General features: G+C 42.1%; 3 protein-coding genes across 3 annotated transcripts in view; 2 read left to right on the top strand and 1 right to left on the bottom strand.

The window, feature by feature from the left end:
* LOC117473664 (transcription termination factor 1-like) overlaps positions 1 to 9,936 on the top strand; it is a 29,133-nt gene extending 19,197 nt beyond the window's left edge. The window contains exon 12 of the mRNA XM_034119376.1: positions 9,425 to 9,936. Coding sequence (XP_033975267.1) covers positions 9,425 to 9,618 — 194 coding nt within the window. The 3' untranslated portion in view covers positions 9,619 to 9,936. The remainder of the gene's footprint in view (positions 1 to 9,424) is intronic.
* Positions 9,937 to 13,865: 3,929 nt separating this feature from the next.
* On the bottom strand, positions 13,866 to 15,138 carry LOC117473658. The gene is made up of 2 exons (XM_034119364.1): positions 14,637 to 15,138; positions 13,866 to 14,411 (listed from the first exon to the last, which is right to left on the bottom strand). Exons 1-2 carry the CDS (start codon positions 15,075 to 15,077, stop codon positions 14,031 to 14,033), a joined length of 822 nt encoding a protein of 273 aa, XP_033975255.1. The 5' UTR covers positions 15,078 to 15,138; the 3' UTR covers positions 13,866 to 14,030.
* Positions 15,139 to 23,046: 7,908 nt separating this feature from the next.
* LOC117473284 lies at positions 23,047 to 24,485 on the top strand. The gene is made up of 3 exons (XM_034118797.1): positions 23,047 to 23,434; positions 23,719 to 23,871; positions 24,069 to 24,485. The coding sequence occupies exons 1-3, from the start codon at positions 23,047 to 23,049 to the stop codon at positions 24,335 to 24,337; spliced, it is 810 nt and encodes a 269-aa protein (XP_033974688.1). The 3' UTR covers positions 24,338 to 24,485.
* Positions 24,486 to 25,528: the final 1,043 nt, after the last annotated feature.

The raw sequence follows: 25,528 nt of genomic DNA, 5'->3' as shown, positions 1-25,528 counted from the left end.
ATACCCTGATAACTCTACTACAGTACGAACGGCGATGAAAATGAAACTGACTGCACGTTTTGTGTAGCACACAGTTATTAAACCTCCTTGTCAACATAAACACACACGCACAAAACATTTAGCAAACCGCGAAATACACACACACACACACACACACACACACACACACAGCTGTGCCCGCAAACTCCTGGCCCGCAAATTATTGGGTCTAGCTATGTACTGAGTGTGTGTATTTCGCGTTGAGTGATGTACAATGACAATGGCATCCCGTGGAGGAATTCTGCAATTGTTTACGTTACATCACGAAAACGCACAGCAGAACCTAACCCTGGAGCGCCGGCCTCTTTATTTACTAACTCCTCTTCATCCCCTATGGGTAATAAGGCTGAGATGAGAACTCTCCATCGTATTTAGTCCTTAGCAATATGCTGCGTCTCTCCCCATGTAGGGATGGGTACCGAGCCCCGGTATTAAACGGGCCCCGGGCCGGAATTATTAAAGACAGTGGTAGCGTTAAGCTCCGACGTTATCTGACTTTTTATCGGTAGTGGAGACATTTAAAACATATATGTCATGTATTATTGCTACATGAACATTATATCGCAGTTTTAGTTTCGCCAACTCCGTTTCTAATATGCAATAAGTCTACAAAATGCGTCTATGATGTATTTTCGATCTTATTTTCGATCTTTCCAATCCAGACGAGAGAGCTCTCTCCCCCGTCTGTGTGCGAGGGGGCGGGGCAGTTTGTAAAGGTCTCCTGACTGTGTTACAGACTGTCATCCTGGTTAGTGGTTACTCTGGGTTCTGTCTTCTGTCTTCAGGACAGAGTGTTGGATGTTTTTGATAATTGGATAGAACTTGATTGGATTCAATATTAGAGTAACTTTCTCGCTTGTGTGTTTTTTTTAAATATATTTGGCCTTTGTTTATGTGTTTGACTGATTTACTCAATTAAAAAGGTTGATGAATTATCATCTAATGATTTGTATGATGTTTTATTTATGTTAAAGGTCACTTTGAATGATTTTAACTAATGATAATGTAGAAAAACTAATATTTTAAATTCGGGACGGTCCACATTAATTTCGGGACGGCTTAGATTGTATTTCGGGACGGTTCCGGGAGGATGGTGAAAGAAGTTAGCCGAGAGCCCTGGTTTCCACCCTGAATCACCACGTCCCATTGCCCATCCTCCCCTGGCTTCCTGCACAACTCCTCCCGTCTGTTCCAGAGCTAACAAGAGGCTCTTTCTGCTGCTTCCCCTAACCTACGAGCAACTGTATTTAGCTCCCTTCCTGCTAGTCCCAGAGCTGTGAGCATCTTTCACACAGATTGCACCGGGAAGCCCCTGCAGCCAACTTCAACTGGATATAGCCAGGTCTGCTACCCTTTGTCCCTGCATTGATGGACCAGGTCCTGGTACTTAATGGCTTAACCCTCCTTTCCGAGGCCTCTTCGCACCTGTATTTCCAAGGGGCTGTCAGCTCAATAATGATGATCTTCCTCCTCCGACCATATGACCATGTCAGGCCTCATGGGTTTTACTCTCCTCTTCAATGGCTGTGCGAAGTTGTTGGATGTTGGCAGGAACTGGAACACACTGGCGTATACACCGATCAAGAGCATCCCTAACATGCTCAATGGGTGACATGTCCGGTGAGGAAACAGGCCATGCAAGAACTGGGATGTTTTCAGCTTGAATTGTGTACAGATTCTTGCAACATGGCACAACAACGGGCCTCAGGATCTCGTCACGGTCACTTTGCGCATTCAAAATGCCATCAATAAAATGCACCTGTGTTCGTTGTCGTACACCTGCCCATACCATAACCCCACACCCACCAGGGGCCACTCGATTCACAACGTTGACATCAGCAAACCGCTCACCCACATGTCTGCCATCTTGCCTGTACAGTGAAAACCGGGATTCACAGAGAAGAGAACACCTCTCCAAAGTTCCAGACGCCAACGAAGGTAAGCATTTGCCCACTCAAGTCAGTTACCACAACGAACTGCAGTCAGGTCAAGAACCCGGAGATGACGATAGCATGCAGATGGGCTCCCCTGATGTGGTTACATGTGGTCTGTGGTTGTGAGGCTAGTTGGATGTACTGCCAAATTCTCGGAAACGCCTTTGGAGACGGCTGATGGTAGAGAAATTAACATTAAATTCACTGGCAACAGCTCAGGTGGATATTCCTGTCATCAGCAAATTGCTCGCTCACTCAAAACTTGCAGCATCTGTGGTGTTGTGCTGTGTGATAAAAGTAACATTTTAGAGTGGCCTTGTACTGTGAGCAGCCTAAGGCACAGCTGTGCAATAATCATGCTGTCTGATCAGCATGTTGATATGCCACACCTGTGAGGTGGATGGATTATCTCGGCAAAGGAGAAGTACTCACTAATACAGACAATACATTTGTGAACAGTAATTGAGAGAAATAGGCCTTTTGTGTACATAGAAAAAGTCTTAGTTCTTTGATTTCAGCTCAAGAAAAATGGGAGCAAAAACAAAAGAGTTGTGTTAATATTTTTGTTCTGTGTATATCACAGAGTACTGCAGTATATATCAGAGTACTGAGTGTATCATCCTCTCCAGTGGTGCCAAAGAGTGCAACTAGAGGGTGAGGGTCCAGCTTTTGATCAAGGATAACAGATAAAGTATTGAAAATGTCCTTCCAATATTTCTCTAGGCTAGGACATGTCCAAAACATGTGTGCCAGGGTGGCCTCATTTATTTTACACCTTTCACAGTAGGTGCTTACATCTGGGTAGATCCGGGACAATTTAGCTTTAGACATATGAGCCCTGTGCAAAACTTTAAACTGTAGCAAACAGTGATGGGCACAGATGGATGTGGAATTAACCAGTTTGAAGATTGAAACCCATACGTCCTCAGGTATTGAAACATTTAAATCAAGCTCCCAGGCAGTTTTAATTTTGTTGAGGGGAGCATTTCTTATACCTGTCAGCTTGTCATAGATAACCGAAATAAGACCACTTGGATGCAAATTAAGAAGCATCTCGGCGATGTTCGACTCGGGTGCTTCTGGGAAGCTTGAGATCTTAGAATGGAGGAAATGCCTGATTTGCAGATATCTGAAGAAATTAGTGTTCGGAAGGCTAAACTTTTCAGAAAGTTGCTCAAATTAAGCAAAGCTGTTGTTAATAAAAAGAGCCTTAAAACATGTGATACCCCCCCTCTGCCATTCCCGAAACACAGAGTCAGATGCAGACAGTTGAAAAAGGTGGTTGGATAGAATAGGTCTCAAGAGAGAGAAACCATGAAAGCTGAAGTGTTTTCTGAACTGAGCCCACACCCTCAATGTGTATCTAGCAACCGGATTACAACCCACGTTTTTGGGAGGGAGAGGGAGTGAAAATCCGAGCAGGGCTAAGATGGAAAGTCCTTTGAAGGAACTCAACTCCATAGCCACCCAGGACGGACAATCGGCCTGATTGTGAAAATGAGATCAAAACGTAATACAACGTATGTTGGCTGCCCAATAGTAAAAAACGAAAATTAGGCAGTGACATGCCTCCACTCGTTTTAGATTTTGGAAGATGGGCTTTGTTCAAAGATGTAGCTGGGTCCGATATGAGATCAGTAAGTAAGAGATCATCCGCATAAAGGGACACTCTATGCTCAACCCCACTCCTCCAAATCCCAGAAATATCTTTTGCTACTGCGAAGTGAGATTGCCAGTGGCTCCATGACCAGATCAAAAAGTAACAGGCTTAAGGGGCAACCTTGACGAGTGCCTAGTTGGAGGTTGAAAGGCTTTGATTGTATTGAGTTTGTGAGGACCGATGCCCTAGGGCACAAGTACAATAACTTAATCCAAGCAATGAAGTTCAGTCTAAAATGATTCAATTTTTCCAAAAGTTCAAATAAATACTTTAACTCCACGCGGTCAAATGCCTTTTCAGCATCCAAGGAAATAACACACTCAGGAACTGTATCAGAGGGAGAGTACAAAATATTAAATAAACAACGTGTATTGAAATATGATTGGCGTTTTTTGACAAAACCAGTTTGGTCATCTGAGACAATTGTTGGCAAGATGTTCTCCAATCTTCGGGCCAGAACTTTAGCCAGAATTTTGGCATCAACGTTTAATAAAGAGATAGGCCTATAGGAGGAACATTCAATCGGGACTTTACCTTTCTTTGCAATAAGAGTGATGGTTGCTTCATAAAATGATGAGGGAAGTTTGCCTTGTTTGAAAGATTCTGACAGAACTAAACTGAGTTAAGGAGAAATCAGTAAAGAGAACATTTTGAAGAACTCTGCAGGGAACCCGTCGGGTCCTGGATATTTTCCAGACTGTAGGGAGGAGATAGCTATAGCTATTTCAGCTTGCGAAATAGGCTGCTCCAGTCAGTTCAGTAGAGATTTTGGGGATGTTTAAGTTGTTTAAGAAACCTTCCATCAAATTGTTATCATTGTGAAATTCAGAAAAGTAGAGCCCAGAATACAAGTTCCTGAACGTGTCATTAATGGCGGTGTGGTCTGAGGTGATACTGCCATCCTCCTTTGCAATTTGAGTTATGAACTGCTTAGCCTTGTATTTTCTCAACTGATTAGCCAGCAGCTTACCAGATTTTTCCCCATGAGCATAAAACCAACTTTTGTTCTTTACAAGTTGTGGCGTTCAATTGGATGTGTCGAAAAGAGATCAAATTCAGTTTGTAACTCCACCCTCTTTTTGTATACATTTGGGTCTTTGGTGTGAGCATAGACCGAGGATGCGTACGTTTTGTCGTCTGCTAAGACCTTCCAGCTCGTTGACTTTAGCAGTGAGCTTGGAGTTGTTATCCCGCAGGCTCGAGCAGACATCTTCCAACTCGTTAATACGCTGACTCAGGTCATCAGAAATTAGCTCCAGAGAGGATAGACGCTGTCCGTGATCCTCGACTGTAGACCGGACCTCGTCAAATGTAGTTTCAAGTGTGCTAAAATAGGTTTTATAGTCCGCTGTTAGCGCCTCCCGATGCTGGTCCAGTAGCAAAGAGATAGCTTCAACCGTTAAGCTAGCTGTCGCCGCCGAGACGTCCTTTTTCCCGTGGTTACCGGTCTTTGAAGCCATTTGGGAGTAAATATTAGTATATAAAGGGGTAATATATGACTTGAAGCAATTTAGTTGGGCAAATGAGAGGTTAAGGGGTGAGAAGATTAAAAGTAAGCAGGAGTGCCTGAACGTTGCTTGTACTCCATGCCGTCCCAAACCGGAAGTCCCAGTCTATCATTTTAAGGGTAGGTTTGTTTTACTAATGAGAGACAGAATATCAAAAAGGAAATCCAGAAATTAGATAAAAGATAAAAATTGACCTCTCCACCATGGGCAAGACTAAAGAGCTGTCTAAAGACCTCAGGGGCAAGATTGCAAACCTGCACCAGGCTGGAATTGGCAACTAGACCATCAGAAAGCAGCTTGGTGAGAAGGAGGCAACTGTTGGTACGATTATTTGGAAATGGAAGAAACACAAAATGACCATCAATCGGTCTGGGGCTCAACTCAAGGTCTCGCCCCATAGGGTATTAATGATAACTAGAGAATGCAATTCCTGAAGAAATTGCTAGTGGGAATGCTTTATGCTGAAAAGCTGACGCTAAACTGCTATGCTGAAATGTAATGTGTAAGAAGAAAGTGAATAATTTAGATTGAAATGATACATGAACACTGGGGGCTTGAATGTGTGATGAGAGAAGAAAATAAAGTAAAAAGGCTTGGAAAAGCAGCAGAATATTTGAACTGCAAACTTTTGAACTAACTTGATGGCGAATGATCTGTCACCATGCCAACGGCATTTGATGACATCCCATAATACGCTTAGATGTGTTAATGGCTGCATCGTTACCAAACCTGTGAAGTTTTGGGCCGTTTGGAGCATTTTCATTGAAGTTATGAGAAAACCGTGTTTCATGGTGGGCATTGTGTTGCCATGGCAACGGCATTTGAAGAAATCTCAAAACTGTCTCGTAGATGTCTTCACGGCTGGACTGTTAGCACACGTGAAGTTTGAGCACTTTTTGAACATTTTCATAGGAGTTATAGCAACATCGTCTTTTATGGCGAGGGTTGCGTTTCCATGGAAACGGCATATGATGACACCCCATAATTGACGTAGAGCTGTTGAGGGCTGGACCGTTAACCATTATCTGAAGTCTGGTGCTCTGAGCATGTCAGTTGGAGTTATGACATCATCATGTTCCATGACACAGGTGTTTATATTTGAGCTAACGACGTGTCCAGAGATCAAAGGTTTCCATGGTGATCAGTGAGAGGAGAGCATTTTCATTGTTCTGAATGAGATAAACCTCTTACATGTGAACGTTTTGTTGAAGAACCGTAACATATCGGTGAAATTTCAAAGCGTGAAGCATGTCAAGGTACTTCAGCATCTGAAGTGTACTTTTTGTGTACTTTCGGGTTAATAATGTGGCCTTTTTGGCAGTTTAACTAAAGTGTGTGGCTGCTGTGGTGGTGGGGATGAGGCTGAACTTACAATGGGGTTTAATGGAGACATGTTGAAAGTTTCTGTCACTTCATGCCCTCAAGAGGCATTTTGTTTAATTATTTTTGCTTAATCTTTTTTAATTTCTCAAGCTACGAGATGTTTTCCTACGTTTCTCATGAAATATGATGTCTCAGGAATGTAGGGTTTGGGAATTATGGCAGGTTTAAAAGAAAATATGAAGGCAAAATTAAATCTGTCCTCCACTCTAGCTGTGACATCACGCACTCTAAAATCTGAAGAAGGCCTTTTTACCAAGGTCTGAACAATGTTTAATATCTGTAAAAGTATGAATCAGATTTAAAAGTTGTGTTACATGAATAATGTCAGAAAGATGTGTAACATTTTAAAATTGGAATGAGGTTTCTGAGTGAAAGTATGAAGGAGCAGTTAGCAGTTGAAGTTGCATGAAGATTGTTCAAGTCTGAAGAGTTTCTCCATTGACTTCCATGTTAAAAATTTGATGAATTATGGGATGTATCACTGGAATTATGAAAGTTATGAATAAGAAAAGTAATAGCCATCGATTCCCGACCGAGCTGAACGTTTTGATGTTTGAACGGAGTTTCTGCGATGTGGAATGTGGGAGAAGAAGAGGTGCAAAATAACCTGGCGGAATAATAAAGAATTTCGTGCATAGCATAACAGATAGTGGGAATGCTGTATCAGCATTCCCACTAAATGAGAAAGGTGAGGTAGCAGCCAAGAACTACACGGGAGGAACTTGTTAATAATCTCAAGGCAGCTGGCACCACAGTCACCAAGAAAACTATTGGTAACACACTACACCATAATGGATCAAATCTTGCAGCGCCCGCAAGGTCCCCCGCTCAAGAAGGCCGATGAAAGGCCCGTCTGAAGTTTGACAATGAACATCTGAATGATTCAGAGAAGGCTTGGGAGAAGATGATGTGGTCAGATGAGACCAAAATCGAGATCTTTGACATCAAATCGACACGCCGTGTATGGAGGAAGAGAAATGCTGACTTTAACCCCAAGAACACCATCGCCACCGTCAAGTATGGAGGTGGAAACATTCTGCTTTGGGGGTGTTTCTCTGCTAAGGGGACAGGACAACTTCACTGCATCGAGGAGAGGATGTACGGGGCCATGAACCGTAAAATCTTGGCCGATAGCCTCCTTCCCTCAGCCAGGACACTGAAAATGGGTCATGGATGGGTCTTCTAGCAGGACAATGACAGACTGTTAATTTCTTTGTAAGTGGGCAAACATACAAAATGTGCAAGGGATCAAATAATTATTAATCCTTCACTGTATATCACAGAGAACTGCAGTATATATTACAGAGTACTGCAATATATGGGAGGCGTGTGGCGCCTTGGTCTGGGGAGCAGATGGTCACAGGTTCAAACCCCACTGCAGTCAGCATGTCCTTGTGTCCCTGAGACACTTCACCCCAAATTGCTCCTGTGGGGATTGCTTTGGATAAAAGCGTCTAACAAGTAACATGTAATGTAATGTATATATCACAGAGTACTGCAATATATATCACAGAGTACTGCATGAACGGTTTGAGTTGATTTAAGTTAAGCTACCATGATGTCCTCCTCACCTGGGGCCTCATTCATAACGCCTTGCGTAGGATTGACGTGGGAAGGTTGCTTACGTAGTACAAAGCAAAAAAATAGGTACAGAAATGTTCCGACATTTTCCGATTCACAAAACATTGCGTACCGGCGAGGGAAGTGCGTACGGCACTCCCTACGCCTGTTTCCCTTTATGAATCACAATCAACTCGTAACGCCCATATTTGCCTATAAATAGTCAAAGAAACGCCCATTCATTCATTCATTTTGACTGACTGCATGAAGAAGATCGCAGGAAATGACGACCGAACAGCTAAAAAAGACATCTCACACCGTGTCAGATTTGGATTATTGTGGGGAGGTGGAGATAAATCATATTGTTTGGTGGATGCAGTTTGAACCAGAGTAGCAGCATGGAGGTCGGATCGTCACCAAAATAAATAAATAAGTGGTCCGAAAAAAGTTAATGACAAAAAAAATACACATAACCTTCCTCAGGCAGTGTGTTTGTCCCGGGGACAGGAGACACCCCCTTGATGAGAAACTGTAAGAAATGATCGGGGAATCCCTCCGGAGTGGAGTCATGACGACTGGATCTGAATTATTTTGTTGTATTTGGTGGTTTGTGTTCCAGCTGTCGATCAGCAACTATATATCCATAATCCACCAGTTAAATGAAATACAACTAATGTGTTGTGTTATATTAGCTGTACAATTTACCACATATGGTGTTCTTAGTTTCCATACCTCCTGTGTTTTACGAGCGACTTATCAAGTCTTGGCAAACGGCATAAAACACGATTAAACGTGATAGTATATAAAACCATGCTCGTATCTACAACCTATAGAAATGCAAAACGGCGTCAGTTTAGACGTAATTCTGTCCTCCTGCTTACCGCATCATTTATGAGAAAACATTTCATAACATTGACACAACATATTCGAGGTGGTTTTAAATAACATATCCGTATTTATTTATTTCTCCAAGTTATGTGTTTGTGTGCACTGAGGAGTCTCAAACAGGCGTTTGTTTAATCATTTTAAGATTGGCTTTAATCAATGTTTGAAAATGAATTCTTCATATTTGATAAATGAGAGGTAACATTTTATTTATGGTATTATTTCCACATATTTCTCTCCATTCTTCCTTCTGCCAACGGTGTCGCAGTTTCTCGTCTCTCCCGTTGTTGTGCTTAGTGCGTACGCATGGGTTAGAGTTTGCGTGGAGGACCGCACATTTTCCCGTCATGTTAGTATTTTATAAATCGCAAACATTGCGTAGAAACTGGCGTACGCCATTTTTTGAGCGTATATCACTTTATAAATGATGCCCCTGATGTCACTTTCTGTTGCAGAGATCATAGACTTCCTGCACCTGAGGGTGACTCCTCTCCTGCAGGAGCAGCTGAGGAAGAGCAAGCGCCGACAGGATGCTCAACAGGAGGCGAAGCAGGAGAGCTGCTACCTGCTGTCCGACATCTTCTCCTCTCAGGACGACTTCCTGGAGCTGGACAACAGTCAGCGGACCACCGATCAATCACAGCTCTAACGGCTGGAGGCCTCGCAACCCCTTAGATCTGACTGGCTGTAGAGAACTCACTTCCTGTCATTAAAATGCTTTCCTGTCACAGCAGCATGTTCTCAGAACTTATATTAGAAATTCTGTATACAGTTTGTTTGTTTGTTACTGATGTCTTAGTCTCTCCGTGGTGGAATTGTTTTAATATTGGAGCTAGGAGAGCGTTAAATAAAATAGTGGCTATTAAACACAAGCTGTTTAACATTTCACGCAAAAAAGATCTCCCATGTGTCCATAAACACAATGTTTTTTTTTATTAAAGGGCCCATGTCATGCTTTTCTGGTTATTACCCGTCCCCTTGTGTGTTATGAAGGTTTGTATGCATGTAAACGGTCTGCAGAGTCAAAAACCCTCAAAGTACACCCTGTAGCGAGTAAAACTCTAACACAGTCTATGCTGCCCCAAAACGCCTCCTTGGAGATTTCTCATTTTCCATTGTTTACTTCCTGGGTACTCTGACGTGGGGATACCCAGAGGCCACACCCTCTGCCAGCATTTCACAGAAATACATAAATAAATAAAAGTAACCGTAAATGTAGAAATATATTAAAGATAATATAATAAAGTGTGTTCTGTTTTATTTTCGACTTTTATGTATTTATTTATACATTCAAGTATTTATTTCCATATTTATTTATTATTTTATTTATTTTTTGTGTATTAATTTCCACATTTATTTATTTATGTATTTATTTCCTCATTTATTTATTTCCGTATTTATTTATTTATTTATTCCTGTATTTCTTCATACATTTATTTACACATTTATTTATTTATACTTATGTCATGTTCCGTCCTCCATACATTATGTGTGTACGATGTCTCAACGACTAAAAAAGTCAGGCTTTCAAAAAAGAAAAAGAAAGGAGAGAAAGACAAGAGAGAGGGACTAAAGGGCGACAGTATGTCACCCAGTTTTTCAAAAGAAAAGGTGGGTGTCCATGAGTGGTGGAAATTAGTCTGTTAGCTAAGCGTAGTCCATTGTAAATAATAATGTACTAAGCTGACATTAAGTACTGTTAATATCTTCACAGAAAATTCAGAAGTTTTTCATTTCACTGCTCTTTTAGCTGACATTTAATAAATGCAGGTACATTTTTAGCAGCTATTCATACTAAACCAGTTGTCCCTCCCCCTGGTGCCAGGACCAACAGATCCATCTCTAGGCTCAGCAGCCCTGTCCCCCCATAAGGCTGAACCTGAACCAGCTTTTCTCCCAACTGAAGGAGGTGAGCAGCATTGTGTTGAATGACATGCCACTTAACATATTTGAAGGGAGACTGGAATACAAAATATATATATATATATATATCAAAACAAAAAGCTAACATCTAATTTCAATTACACATTTCAAACACAGTATTTAAGTTATATTTATTTGGATTCATGCATTCATGTTGAGAATGTTCCATTCAAAAATGTTATTATTAAAAAGGCATTTACACCATAAAAGATGACTATTGAGATCTATTGTCAGGAATGTTAGTCTTATATCAAATAGTGAATTCTACTGCAGCAGAATGTTGCACGTCTGCACAGTGTTATATTTTCACAGCTCAGTGTCAGTAAATATTGTGCGGTTAGTATTGGACTACAAGATAGATGCAAGCCTGTACTGGTAGAGTTATTTAAAGCATAAATGAGTCGGTTGGGTTCTGGAGGTGTGGTTACAGCAATTGTGCTTGGTTGGCGTGGCCTGGGCCTGGTGGTGGGGCCCAATGTGATATCTTTTCATGGGGCCCAAAATCCCTGGCGGCGCCCCTGAGCGTAGGGCACTGAAGAACGATGCTGTTCCTACTTTGTTTGGACCAGCGGGAGATTCGGGTACACAACCTGTAAGTATTCATTGTTGTTTGTGTATTTATGATGTTTAAAACAAACAAGGTATACTACGACTGTTTAAATGGCTAAACGTTTTTCGGGCTGCTAAGTTGGGATCGCGGAGGAATGCTCTCTGCAGACCCATTCTCACAACGTTATAAACCTTTTTCTTACTCAGGCGCCGTTTACACGAGGAGAAAACTGCTTGTATCTGCATAGTTTCGCGTGCGTATAGCCCTATTATTTAGACGAGGCCGATAGAAACTGACCACACAAACGATAACGGGTCCCAAGGTGGATAGATTTGCAAACGAAACGCTCTGGGGGGTCAACCGAGTCCGTTTAATCGCCTCTATACGAATATTGCCTGAAAAAATAACGACAGCCCCGCCTCTTCCCACCTCTCCCCCGCCTCATTGCTGATTTGTTTCTACAACAACAACAACAAGAATGGCGGATCACAGGGTTGCTGTTGTGCTCCAGACGCTACTGACCATGATTAATATGTTAGTGCTACAACTACGGTGCTTCTACGACAACCACAAGCAACTAGTGGACATGAAGAACCACATACACGACATGTGGCTAAATCCACCGCGGAGAACAACCAGAAGGGCGACCAGGAGAAAGTTTTGGGTAAGACCGGGCAGAACTAGCAGTTGGTGGGACAATTTTGTCAATGGCGTTGTCGTGGACGATGAATGGAGGGAGAACTTCCGCATGTCCAAAGCCTCTGTCGTTGCCCTGACTGAAGAACTGCGCCCATATATCGAGAAGAAAACTACAAACATGAGGGCGCCAATTGATCCACTGAAAAGGGTTGCTGCGGTTCTTTATTACCTGAGCGACGAGGGAAGGCTACGGAAGACTGCTAACGCCTTCGGAGTTTCCCGCCCGTCTTTGTCCCTCATTATTAGGGAGACATGCAGAGCGATCACCATCCACCTGGGTCCAAAATACATCAAGCTGCCTTTTACTGAGCCCGAGACCGCGGATCTGGTTGAGGGGTTCCATTGTACACATGGCATGCCACAATGTTTAGGAGCAGTGGACGGAACCCACATCGAAATCAAGCAGCCATCTAACGACTCCACTAGTTACATCAACAGGAAAGGAAAATATTCCTTTAATGTACAGGCTGTCTGTGATTACAGGTACCGATTCATGGATGTCGTGGTAAAGTGGCCTGGGAGTGTGCATGATGCACGGGTCTTTGCTAATTCCAAGCTAAACATGTACTTAAAAACTGGAAAGATCCCTGCTCTGAAAAAACAGATTGTGGACGAAGAGGAGGCCATACCATGTATGTACATAGACTGTACATTTTTTTTAAAGGTGTTTATTAAGATGTGATAAACATTCTTTGTTACATTCCCTGTCCTCACTGTGCAGCTCCTTCAGCGACAGGCTGCTGTACAATATTCATATACCTGGCTAGGTATATGTACCTGGCTGCTAAATCTGAGGACTGTTACAGGATTTTTTGTATTATATCCTAACTGTTTTTAGTACTTTTTAATGCATGTCACATGTGTGAAACTAAGCAAATAACTATGTGATTCTCCAATGTCAAAAGTGTGAAACTAAAAATAAAATTGGCTGCAACCACTTCCAGACTTTCTTTGAACTTAATGTGCAACAAATGTCATCATCCTCATGAATGAAGTTATATGGCCCATTCTACCGAGTCAGGTTGTCCATATATATTTTGTACCGTATTTATTTACACATATAGTAAAAGAACCGTACATTTTGATATGGTATTTTCAGACTGTATTGGTCACTAGTGAAACATAGTACATACACTGTAGTAAAAAACTATTATATTAACCTGTTAAGATTGTGTTACCTTCCCTTCTCTAAATAGTATTTTAACCAATATTTGAGGATTTTCAGTAAAAGTAATATAAGCAAATGTTGAATCAAAGTTGAATTTATACAATTCATAAAAATCATAATGCAAACTTTCTTTGTGAAATGCATAATACTGATCATATTGATTCCAGAGATGAAATAGAAGGGAATGAGGCTATAATGGGTAATTTATTTGGTATTTTGAGCAAAACACTTCATAGACATGTTTTTTTATATATATGAGACTATAATATATGCCTAACAATAGTTTGGGCTTTACCATTAAGGCCCAATGTGACATATCACAGTTCAGATATTTGACACTAGGGGGGGGGTTACTTTTCATAAATGTGGTGTATTTAGTCAAAATTAGGTTTACAAGGTGAAAAGGACTTACAGCCTCCCACACACTGATATAGATATCTCACTGACTGTAATGAGGGAGAAGGAAAGAGAGTGAGGAGAGTGCTTGCGGAGTACATTGACCCTTACATGAAAGACAAGACTGTTCTTTTATTTTAATAAGGTTTTTTATTAATAACATTATTTATAAATGTGTACACAGTAAAAGGGAAAAAAATACCTTTGCTAGCTAAAAAAAAAAGTGATTCTCCATTTGTACAAAGTCTGGTGGAGTTAAAAATAAAAATGTTTACAGACTTCCTTTGACCAAAAAGTGCTGTGAAAAAAAAAGAAGCTCACTGCTTTACTGCTCCTCCTCATCCAGTGACCGCCTGAATGAATATGGAGGAGATTGTTGCTGTGGGGTGTGTGGTACAGAGGGGTTTAATCTTGGTGTGGCCGTGTGTGGCCTTCGGGGTGGGTATGAGGGCACCTGGAAGTGTCCATATCCACTGTTGTTAGTATGAACTTGCATGAACTGGCTCATCAGGGAAAGGCCATTCTGTACAGTCACATTAATGTTGTCCATGGTGTTGTTCATACGATCCATGCTGGCTGCGCTGCGGCTGGTTGCTTCCTCCATTAAGTCCAACATCCGGCTTTTTAATCGCAGCTCTTCCTGCACCGCATGTTCAGCTGGAAGCTTCCTCTTCATGCGGTCACTTCTGTGGCCGTCCAGCCGTGCCTATAATAAACCAGAGAAAGTTTGAATTAATACACAATAGGACCATAGCCACCAGATAACAGAACACAAAAGGCATGTTGTGAAATAGCTCTCAATACATTTTACAAATAAAACAGCTCTAAATACTTTCTAATTTTACCAAGCTTAAACCGGTTCAGTTTTTCAGTGGAAGGTACTGCATCATAGTATATAGCAAGCCCTTTAAGATTGAAATCATGAACATACCTGGAGCAGATCCCTGCGATGACTCACAACCGCAGCAGTTGGCAGAGTTCCGTTGGATCTACTCGACTCTGGCGAATCCGTGGAACGCTCCAAACTCGGGGATGAACTTGGTCCGGGCGACGACTCTTCCATGTCGAACAAGTCCCCTTGTACCTGTTTTAGTTTCGCTGTAAGCTGGCCCTGTGAAATTGTGTTCTTCTCGTGAGGGAAATCTTTTTCAGTCGGGGTCCTCGGATATTGCGCCTGAAATAAGTCGGCTATCTCCGTATATTTAGGCTTGCAGGACTCCCAGTCTACATTATCCTGTATTTTTGTCGTCTTATACTCAAGTGTTACACTTAAAAGAAGTTCCACCTCGTCGTCGGACCACGAAAATAGCTCCTTTCTTGCGCGAATAACAGCCATCTTCGTTTGTTTGTTTTGTTTGTGCCTCACACACATCCGGGGGGGATCTTATACTCGCTGCTTTTGGTGTATTTTGTGGCGGAAGTTACAGCGCCACTTACAGTCCCGCCATATGTACTACAGCTTTCGAGCGGTCTCGTGTGGAAGTACAGCGCCACTTACAGTCCCAGCATATGTACTACAGAGTTTCCAGCGGCCTCGTTTGAACAGACACGTTAAATGAAACAAATGCATGTGAACGGAAGACTTTTTTGAATACGAATACTGTGCATAAAACGCAAACGGCCTCGTGTGAGCGGGGCCTCAATATCAAGCCACACTTATTGTTTTTAATTCGGCTGTGAGTGTTTGTGTGTGCTCAGGATGAGTTTCGCTTGTTCTCGCTGTATCGCCGACACGGAAGCCTGTCTGCTCCTCGCAGCAGCTGCAACGAGGACAGAGAGTGAATACACATACTTTACAGAGATGCTGTATGAGAAACCAATGTGAGTTTGGAAAATTGCACAGTATAAATCTATTTTAGTATACCTCAACAATGGAATTATGATCAGTAGAAATGGCCATGACATGGGCCCTTTAAAGGACAATTGGAAGAAAAATATGGCAAACATAAACTCCTTTAAATGTCCCCTATTATGCAAAATTCACTTATTGATGTCTTTTATACATAAATATGTGCAAACATTCAGATAATGTTTTCAGGAGGTTATTCTTTATTTATAAAAACGTTCCTGTGATGGCAAATATTAACAGAGGGTTTTATTTTCTAACACTTTGTGAGTCTCCTTACACACCGTAAGGAGACTCACAAAGTGTTAGAAAATAAAACCCTCTGTTAATATTTGCCATCACAGGAACGTTTTATAAATAAAGAATAACCTCCTGAAAACATTATCTGAATGTTGCTTTGAAAATGTTCTTCTTTTGTTATCATATAACATTGAGGGAATGTTTTTTAAAAGAACATATGCAATTTGTTACCCCAACAACGTCCAAAACACATCCTTAGAATGTTGCAGGCTAAACGTTCCACCTTTGTTAACATATTACATAAAGGAACATTTTATAAAACACTTTCTGTCATCTCAGGCCTCAATAACATCCTGAAAACATTTTCAGAATGTTGCTTGGAGAATGTTCTTCATTTGTTATCATGTAACATTGAGGGAACGTTTTATAAAGAACATCTTTAATGTGTTACCCAACAACGTCCAAAACACATCCTTAGAATGTTGCAGGCAAAACGTTCCACCTTTGTTAACATATCACATTAAAGGAACATTTTATAAAACACTTTCTGTCATCTCAGGCCCCAATAACATCCTGAAAACATTTTCAGAATGTTGCTTGGAGAATGTTCTTCATTTGTTATCATGTAACATTGAGGGAACGTTTTATAAAGAACATCTTCTGTTAAGCCCCAAAGACCCCTTCGGCGGGTCTTTTTTTTTTTTTTTCAGGGCATCTTAATATTTAAAAACCTATTAATGTGTTATACCAGATTAACGGGAAGAATCTCAGCTAACTGACGATACGAACCATTTTTACCAAAACAAAACACAAGTCTCATAAAAAGCATCTAAATGACCCCTGATCGAAATAATGCTAACGCATTTGGCACAGAACTCAAGATAAAGATACCCATATTACTTATCGTAACTGCACATACAAGATATCCGATTAAAGCTGAGACTCCACAGATTATATAGGTATAGTATCATCACTGAGCAATCAGAACTCGCGACAGGGGAAGCAAACACAGACATCACAACACGTAGCATTACGGAGCAAAAACGGGACATCGTCTCACCTTAGCTGTTATACTGATCAAAAGTCGTGTTCAATGGCATTAAAACGATAAAAACGCTGCTGAGGTCCATATCCATAGGTTATACCAATGTGTCTGTCACTTTGAACAAATTATTTATAATCCATAATTCCATTTTTATGTAAAAATCGGAGAATAAAAGTTAGCTGCTAATGGTAGCCACCAGAGTTATCGCAGCTTCCGGTTTTGGCTACGCGTCACTCTCACTCCTTATTTGGTAACGTGTGTGTGTATGTGGGAGTTCCCCTCGATTCCATTGGCTCTAGCGGTTAAAAAGATATGTCAATCACCAAAATCGACCAAGGGGGGCCAGAGATATGGAAAATCCACCCAAATGACCCCAGAAGTGGGTTTTTTTTGCTAAATCTCTCTAAAAAGGTAAAATTGTACTTGTTTTGCATCAATCTTGATACAGGGTACTTATTATATGTTGTAGTTTGGATTCCTAAAACTTTTAGTCTACCATCCCATCATTCAAGGGTGGTTTTCACTATAAGTAAAAAAGAATTTTTGTTCAATCTCAATTTTCTTTAAAGTGGACCTATCATGCTATATTTGAATAATATATTGTAGGGCCATACCTATATAAGGTTTATTTATACGTTTTCTTTTTCAAAATACCAAACAGATCATGCATTTTAGCCATGCCTCATTTCGCTCTATTTTGCACTCCTCCACCCTGTCTTTGCATGCGCTGCAGCTGACCACGCCCCCCTGCAAACGAGGGGGCCGAGTTACGAGCGTCGTGTTACCATGCTGTTACCATGCCACGGCAACCTCTCATTCCCTTGATAGGTCAGCTCCGCCGTCCTGACGTCAGTGGAATGTTCAAATCTGGATCAGTCTGTATCAGATCCGTTGCAGCCCCGTTTTTAGAGATTTTGGTATGGAGGAAAAGAGAGAGGGTTGTGTTTTCTGACACTTGGTGAGTTCCCTGGAACACCGGGGACACATATTCATGTATAAAAGACGTATAAAAGTGCATTTTGCATGATAGGTCCCCTTTAAAATAAAAAACATCTATATTGATTCTGACTTTTCTACATCCAACTCAAAGGTTTATCATTACTTTGAGAAAAAAGATTATTAATTTTCCCCTTTTAGAAGTGTAGTTATGGTCATTTGTACTGGAAATGTCATTTTCAAGCCTGAGACCTGAAAAACAGGCTCGGGGCTACTACTAGAGAGACTTGACTTAACTTAACTTCAGTGCCTCATGGGAGGTTAAGTTGAATCACTGGCTCAATTTACCCCACAGCATGTGGCTCACTTTGCCCCACAGCCACTTTTCTTTTTTAAATGGTCTGTATTCTGCCCTTGCGTATGCATCGCACTGCATAGCTTAACAGATAGCGAACAAAGACTCAGAAGACAGTTGTTGAGTTGACCATTTACTGAGGCTTGAATAAACAGAAAAATACAACACAAGTTACACAATTGAAATAATACATGTGCAACATAATGCAAATAGAATGCAGTATAATCAACAGCCTATGCTAAGAATGAGCTATGTCCGTTAGCTTAGCATCTAGTTAACTTAGCTTATCTTAAACATTGAACCCACACAATCAATTAAACCACATTTTTGAAACACATAACTTGGCACACAGGTAAGTTTGTATACTTACAGACAGATCTACTCCAAGGATTAAAACAAAATTATCTGTGGCATAGAACTGAGCTACGATGTGCTCTGCATGGCTTTGCTGTGTAAACTAAAACACAAGAAGGAGAGTTGCGCTATTTGGTGCCTTAAAGCTACAGTACCGACTTTTGCCACTAGGGGGTGCCAATACACTATGGTGTCAGAACACTCCCCGCTTGGTAAACCTGTTTACCACTATTTACATCTCTTTACCCTTGGTATCAGTAACACCACATCGCTGATGGGCCTAAGGTACTCTTTAGCTGTCCCTTGACCTAATGTCTTCACCATGACCTTTCGCACCTTGCAGTCCGAACTTGGAATGGCCTTTACTATCAGACCAAGAGGCCAGTCATTACGTTGTGCTTGAACGTCCTTTAACAAAACAACGTCACCGTCCTGGAGATTAGGCTGCTCCTCGGTCCACTTCCTCCGAGGCTGAAGAGTTGCCAGATACTCCTGCTTCCACCGTTTCCAGAAGGAGTTCGCCAAGCTCTAGACCTGGCGCCACGGTACCTTACATAGGTGATCCGGTTCAAAGTCCCCCGGGGTGTGGGTGTCATACTCGCCTTCTGGGTTAGAAGAGTAGCAGGTGAGAGTATCTCAGGAAGGTCTGTATCATAAGAGATGGGAACCAGAGGCCTGGCGTTCATGATGGCCATAACTTCAGCCATCAAAGTGGCCAGGACTTCATGGGTCAGTTTATCCTTATTCTTCAACAGCAGTGCATCAAGGACCCGTCGAGCCACACCAATCATCCTCTCCCAAGCTCCACCCATATGTGAGGAATGAGGTGCATTAAATATCCATGTACAACCATGGTCTTGCAGATAGTCCTTGATCTCAGGATCGTCCGTGTTTATCTGAAGCTCTCTGCATGCTCGAATATAGTTTGTGCCTCTGACCTGAGGTGTTTGACAGGTCCACGAATCGACAGGAAGCGCCTCAAGGCATTAATGAAACTTGAGGTGGACATGGTTTCAATAACCTCCAAGTGAACAGCTCTCGTACTGAGACATGTGAAAATGACTGCCTATCTTTTACTCTCAGCAGCACCACCTCTTGTGCGACGAGTTATCACACTCCATGGACCAAAGACATCAAGCCCTACATGTGTAAAAGGTGGATCCATCTGTCAGCAGGCAGATCGGACATTTTCTGAACCTCAAACTTGCCTCTCAACTTCCTGCAGATGACACATTTGAATATTATACTCAAAATGAGCCTCTTCCCTCCTACTATCCAGACACCGGCAGTGCGCAGTGTGTCCTCTGTTAAATGGCGACCTTGGTGAGCTGCTTGATCATGATAGTGTCGGACTAAGAGAGTGGTAACATGATGGCTGGCTGACAGGATGAGTGGATGTTTCTCTTGGTTTTCCAATTGGGCTTTATGGATGCGACCCTCAACTCTCAGCAATCCATCCTTGTCAAGAAATGGGTCCAGTTTCACAAGAGAGCTGTGGCTATGAACATTAATGCCCTGAGTTGCGCAGTCCACCTCGTTCTTGTAAACATCCTGCTGCACTGCCTTCAAGATGACTGTTTTGGCCTGAGAGAGCTCTGAGGTGTGTGACTGTTTGCAGTGATGCCATCCATTGCACTCTACAGTGTGAGACTTGCTGGAATAGGACTTGGCTACATGAATGAGCGTTGCCATACCTCTTACAAGAGCCTTCCAAGTAGAGAAATGTTTGAACCGTTGTGATCCGAGACTCTGCTCTGTGACCTTGGTTGCAAGAGAGATAACTTGAGGATACATTTCTTTATCAGTCTCTGGTTGCACAGGTTCAAATGATTCAGTCTTATTTTCTTACTCTGTGTCTGGTCTCCTTCTGAATGAGCGTTGGAGAGAGGAGAGACGCTGCAAGGCGTTCCCTGTTATTAGGAAGGGGTTTGCGGGGGAAGCGAAAGGGCAGTGGTGCCACCCAGTGGTTTTCATCATCCATATACACCTCGTTTTCCATGGTTCGGAGAAAGACCTTGTCATCCACAGACAGGGCTGGTTTGTCGTCATCAGGTGTTTTTCGAAACACACTTTCTCCTATACAATCTAAACTTCCATTAAGGACGTTTTCCAGGCTGTGAGATGGGGCTGGAAGATGATGCTTGGCTGGACCATTTAACCTCTCCTTCACCTGAATGCTGTTCGTGCACGGCTTAAGAAAGGATGGGCGTCCATTTTGAAGGACATGGGTCTTGTAGACGTTGACATTGTTTGAATTGTGAGTCCCATCCAGGCATATTTCTCCAACTATGACCCAGCCAAGGTCAAGGCGCTGGGCGTAGGGTGAGTCCTGAGGCCCGTTACACTGTTCACGCACCTTATGTAGACGCAGAATGTCTCTTCCGAGCAGAAGGAGAATAGGAGCATTGGTGTCGAGGGGAGGAATCTTGTCAGTCACTTGCCTGAGGTGTGGAAAATACTGTGTGATCTCCGGAGTGGGAATCTCTGACCTGTCGTCAGGCAAGTTGTTACATTCCAACAGAGGAGGGAGTGCTGCTTTAGTTTTCCCATCAAGTGACTCCACTATAATGTTGCATGCTTTTCTTCCTGCTGTCTCTACTTTGCCTGAGCATGTTGTTAGAGTATAGGGAGATGCATTGCCATTCAAGCCAAACAGATCGAAGAATTGTGATTTTGCTAACGACCGATTACTTTGATCATCCATCAATGCATACACTCTGTGTGACTTGTTGGGATAATCAGCCTGGTATACATTCACCAAGCAGATTTTCGAGCACGATCTGGGCTTGGAAGCACCACAGCAGATTTCTGTACACATGGAAGTTACTTCAGGTGGCCTTTGTCCTCCAGACTCGCCGCTTTGCTCATTCTCAGGTCTGAACATACCAAACGACCAAGGAGCTGGACCAGGATGCATGGCTGAGGTGTGTTTGTCACTTTCACACTCCTTGCATTTAAGTGTTGCCTCGCAATCTTTGGCAATATGCTTTGTGGATTCACAACATCGAAAGCAGATGGATTTCTCCTTTAAATAGGTTATTCTCTCATCAAGGTGTCTTCCTCGAAACCAACGGCATTTTGACAGTGGATGAGGCTTGTTATGCACTGGGCATTGTTTGTCTGGTTCCTCTGTCTTGATAGCTGAGCTAGACTGTGAGGCAGAAGCAGTCACTTCAGTTTTCCTAACTGAAACAGCTGTTCTCGGAGTGTATTTAGGTGTTCTATCCACTCTAATGTCACTTGGGAAGAGGAGAGACTGAATGCAAAACTTGGATCATTTCTGATCTTTGCCTGGGCACATACAAATTTCACAAAGAAGCTGAAAGGTGGGAAAGGCACAAGATAATCTTCCTTATACCTGGAGCCTTGCGTTACCCAGCGCTCTCGTAGGCTGTAAGGAAGCTTTTCCACTATTGGATTAACACCTCTTGCAGTGTCCAAATATGCTAGGCCAGGCAGGAATCCACCAGATTTAGCGGTATCTATCTCCAGTAGCAAGTCACCTAACTCTCTGAGCTGGTGGATGTCTTTGTTTGAGATGGTTGGAAATGTCTCTATTCGTTTTAGAAGGGCCTTTTCGATCACCTCTGTGCATCCATAACATTCTTCTAATGCCCCTTTCACACCAACGCGTTTTCAGCGCCGGCTCGGAGCTAGAGCCTGAAAAGTACCGTTTTTTCCTGTTCACACCGCAGCGGCGCCGCCTCTTAGCTCCGGAATCCGGTTCACTTCCAGCTCCAAAAAATGGTCGGTCTAGAAGCAAGAGCTTCGGAGCTAAGAGGCGGGGCCGCTTACGTCTCTCTTACGTCGAGGCGGGGGCAGGGGCATGGGCGGGATCAACCTCCTGAACAACAACAAAATGCAAAAGTAGCCCTTCAACAAATCATACATCGTTAGTGAGAAGAAAGAAGACACATTGGAGGCGTTCGCTGTCTTTGCCATGGGGATACCTTTATTTATTATTGTTAGCATTAGCATGCTAGCGCATGGGTGCCCACCCGGTAGCTGTAGTAGGTAAACTTTAGCTATTATTGCCAGGTCTGTCGATAGCTACATGGTTTAGTTTATGTTGTAAAACAAAAAGTCACAAATAACACAAATCAGTAATGCATAACTCACCAGCATTAAATGACTCGTCCTCCAACCCAATTGACGAGAGAGAAAGCGAATTCACGGTGCATCCCAAACCACTCGTCGGTCTGTCTCCGAGGACCGAGTCTAGCAAGTCAAAATGTGGACTTGTTTTCGTACGACCGCTGCCACTCCGTCCGAGCTCTTTCTTTTGGTCCCGATAATCCTTCTTTATTTTTTTCAATTTGTTGCAAATCTGTAAGATGCTACGGTCATAACCAGTGGTTGCCATCTCTCGTTACAATTGTTGCAGAATAGCTTTGGACCGCGTGCTCCCCTCCAGCTTCCTCTGTACCTCTTCGGAAGACCAGATTGCCACTAGGTAGCTGGTCTCTTCAGTGGACCACTGCTGCTTATTAAGTTTGAGGTTTTCCATCGTTGTGTACAAACTGGATAAAACGCAGGCATTTTGTTGTTGTTCAGGAGGTTGAACGATGGAAAACCTCAAACTTAATAAGCAGCAGTGGTCCACTGAAGAGACCAGCTACCTAGTGGCAATCTGGTCTTCCGAAGAGGTACAGAGGAAGCTGGAGGGGAGCACGCGGTCCAAAGCTATTCTGCAACAATTGCAACGAGAGATGGCAACCACTGGTTATGACCGTAGCATCTTACAGATTTGCAACAAATTGAAAAAAATAAAGAAGGATTATCGGGACCAAAAGAAAGAGCTCGGACGGAGTGGCAGCGGTCGTACGAAAACAAGTCCACATTTTGACTTGCTAGACTCGGTCCTCGGAGACAGACCGACGAGTGGTTTGGGATGCACCGTGAATTCGCTTTCTCTCTCGTCAATTGGGTTGGAGGACGAGTCATTTAATGCTGGTGAGTTATGCATTACTGATTTGTGTTATTTGTGACTTTTTGTTTTACAACATAAACTAAACCATGTAGCTATCGACAGACCTGGCAATAATAGCTAAAGTTTACCTACTACAGCTACCGGGTGGGCACCCATGCGCTAGCATGCTAATGCTAACAATAATAAACAAAGGTATCCCCATGGCAAAGACAGTGAACGCCTCCAATGTGTCTTCTTTCTTCTCACTAACGATGTATGATTTGTTGAAGGGCTACTTTTGTTCATTGTGTTTATATTGTGTTTCCAGGCATATCTCGTTTGGAGTGTACTGTGTCGGAACCACCACTACCGTCGGCGTGTAGCTCGCCCGTGCACATGCTTGGGTCTCCTCTTGCCACAAGCAGCTCTTCCCAGGAATCTCTGGTGACCCTAACCCAGCCAGTGGGCCGACACAAACAGGGTAAGGTTTACAGTGTTCATAATGGTAATACTGTTCCCTGTTGCCATTTATCATGGCATTGTCATTGTAGTAGTTGTTCAAGTTATGCAACTGCAGCCATAATAACAATAAAACATTTCATTACACAGTATATAATTTACACCTCATAGAATGTCATGAACACGGTGTTGACCTCATTATTATTTTTCCCTTTGTAGTTAAAAGGAAGCGGGATTCGTCATCTGGCCTTGTCTTGTTAATGGAGAAGAGTGACGCCAGGGACGAAGAGCTACTGGAGCAGAGCCGGGCGATGCTTCAGGAGGTGCAGGAGACCAATGCTGAGTTCCTACGGGTTTTCAACATAACGGAGCAGAGCAGAATCGAGCAGAACAGAATCAACAGAATCGAGAAGACCGAGCAGAACAGCCACATGCTTGGCTTGTTAGACAGGATGGTGAAGGTGATGGAGACCAACAGCAAACAATGACCTTATTTTTGTATCTAAATTGTTCATGCCTTTTTGTATACATTCTTTTTTAAATACACTTAATTATAGTATATACAGTATGTTCTCCACACTATTTTGTGAATACTTTGTATACATTCTTTTTTAAATACACTTTATTATATTATATACAGTACGAATATTGTCCATACTTGTCTGTACAGACATTCTTTGATTTGTATGTACAATAAACATAAGTCAAAAGTCATGTCTTATTACATTTAATTTTTTCAGTGATCCACTGCAAACTAGCTAATGTCACTATGATAAAACACTGAACTAAAACAGTGGTAGATGATAAGTATTATACTTGCTAAACATCAGCATGTTACCATTATCATTGTGTTGCCACACTATAGCGTTATTTAACTTAAACACTGATGAACTACTCGTATGCTAAGTCTGATTCTGCCATGCATTCTTTAAACAAAATGATGCTAAATGAAATCGTTACCTGTGTTATCGAAAATACAGTAAATGTGTCATTGTCAAGCTGGAGCAAGGCACACCATTTATTTTATTCCTATTTATCTTTAGAAAGAAGTTAGGATATAAAATACTGACATAAATCTAAGTGAAGGAAAAAAACTCAAATGTACTGTGCCCTTACCCAGCACAAATGTAATGACATAAAGCTGAGGTTAGCACTAAATTGTTCATAACACATCCAAAGAGAGAGCGACCAATCCCTGATGAATGTTGAGCACAGCTGTATCTGCACACACAGCACAGCAGCTCAGGTGACTGCACACTCACACACATTTTATTTGTATTTTGATAAGCTTTGGGTATTGCAATTTCACACGTTTACAAAAGTAGCTTAATTCAACCGATGAGTGCTATGTGAATAAATGTAGCTCTCAGATGAAGAAAGGTTGGAGACCCCTGGTCTAAACCTTTTGGGTATGCACTATTTTTATAAGAATATTGTTCATACTTGTCTGTACAGACATTCTTTGATTTGTATGTAAAATAAACATAAGTCAAAAGTCATGTCCTTTAACATTTTATTTTTCTCTTGGATATTTATGTGAATTTTCAGTGATGTACTTACTGTATGTGGGCCATAATAATATGTGAGAAATTGTCGTTTTCTTGGACCTTGATGTGAAGTTAAGATTTTTGATAAGCTTTGGGTATTGCAATTTCACATGTTTACAAAAGTAGCTTAAA

This window comes from Trematomus bernacchii, unplaced genomic scaffold (genome assembly GCF_902827165.1).
Source record: "Trematomus bernacchii unplaced genomic scaffold, fTreBer1.1, whole genome shotgun sequence".
In the NCBI taxonomy this organism is placed as follows: Eukaryota; Metazoa; Chordata; class Actinopteri; order Perciformes; family Nototheniidae; genus Trematomus; species Trematomus bernacchii.
Note: the sequence above shows the minus strand (reverse complement) of the source record. Positions and strands in the feature narration are given on the sequence as shown.

Coding starts and splice junctions, on each gene's coding strand:
- LOC117473284 (XM_034118797.1), top strand. CDS start 23,047: ATGGAAAACCTCAAACTTAATAAGCAGCAGTGGTCCACTGAAGAGACC. Junction 23,435..23,718: donor GGACGAGTCATTTAATGCTG/GTGAGTTATGCA, acceptor TTGTGTTTCCAG/GCATATCTCGTTTGGAGTGT. Junction 23,872..24,068: donor AGTGGGCCGACACAAACAGG/GTAAGGTTTACA, acceptor TTCCCTTTGTAG/TTAAAAGGAAGCGGGATTCG.
- LOC117473658 (XM_034119364.1), bottom strand. CDS start 15,077: ATGTGTGTGAGGCACAAACAAAACAAACAAACGAAGATGGCTGTTATT. Junction 14,412..14,636: donor ATCGCAGGGATCTGCTCCAG/GTATGTTCATGA, acceptor GGTTTATTATAG/GCACGGCTGGACGGCCACAG.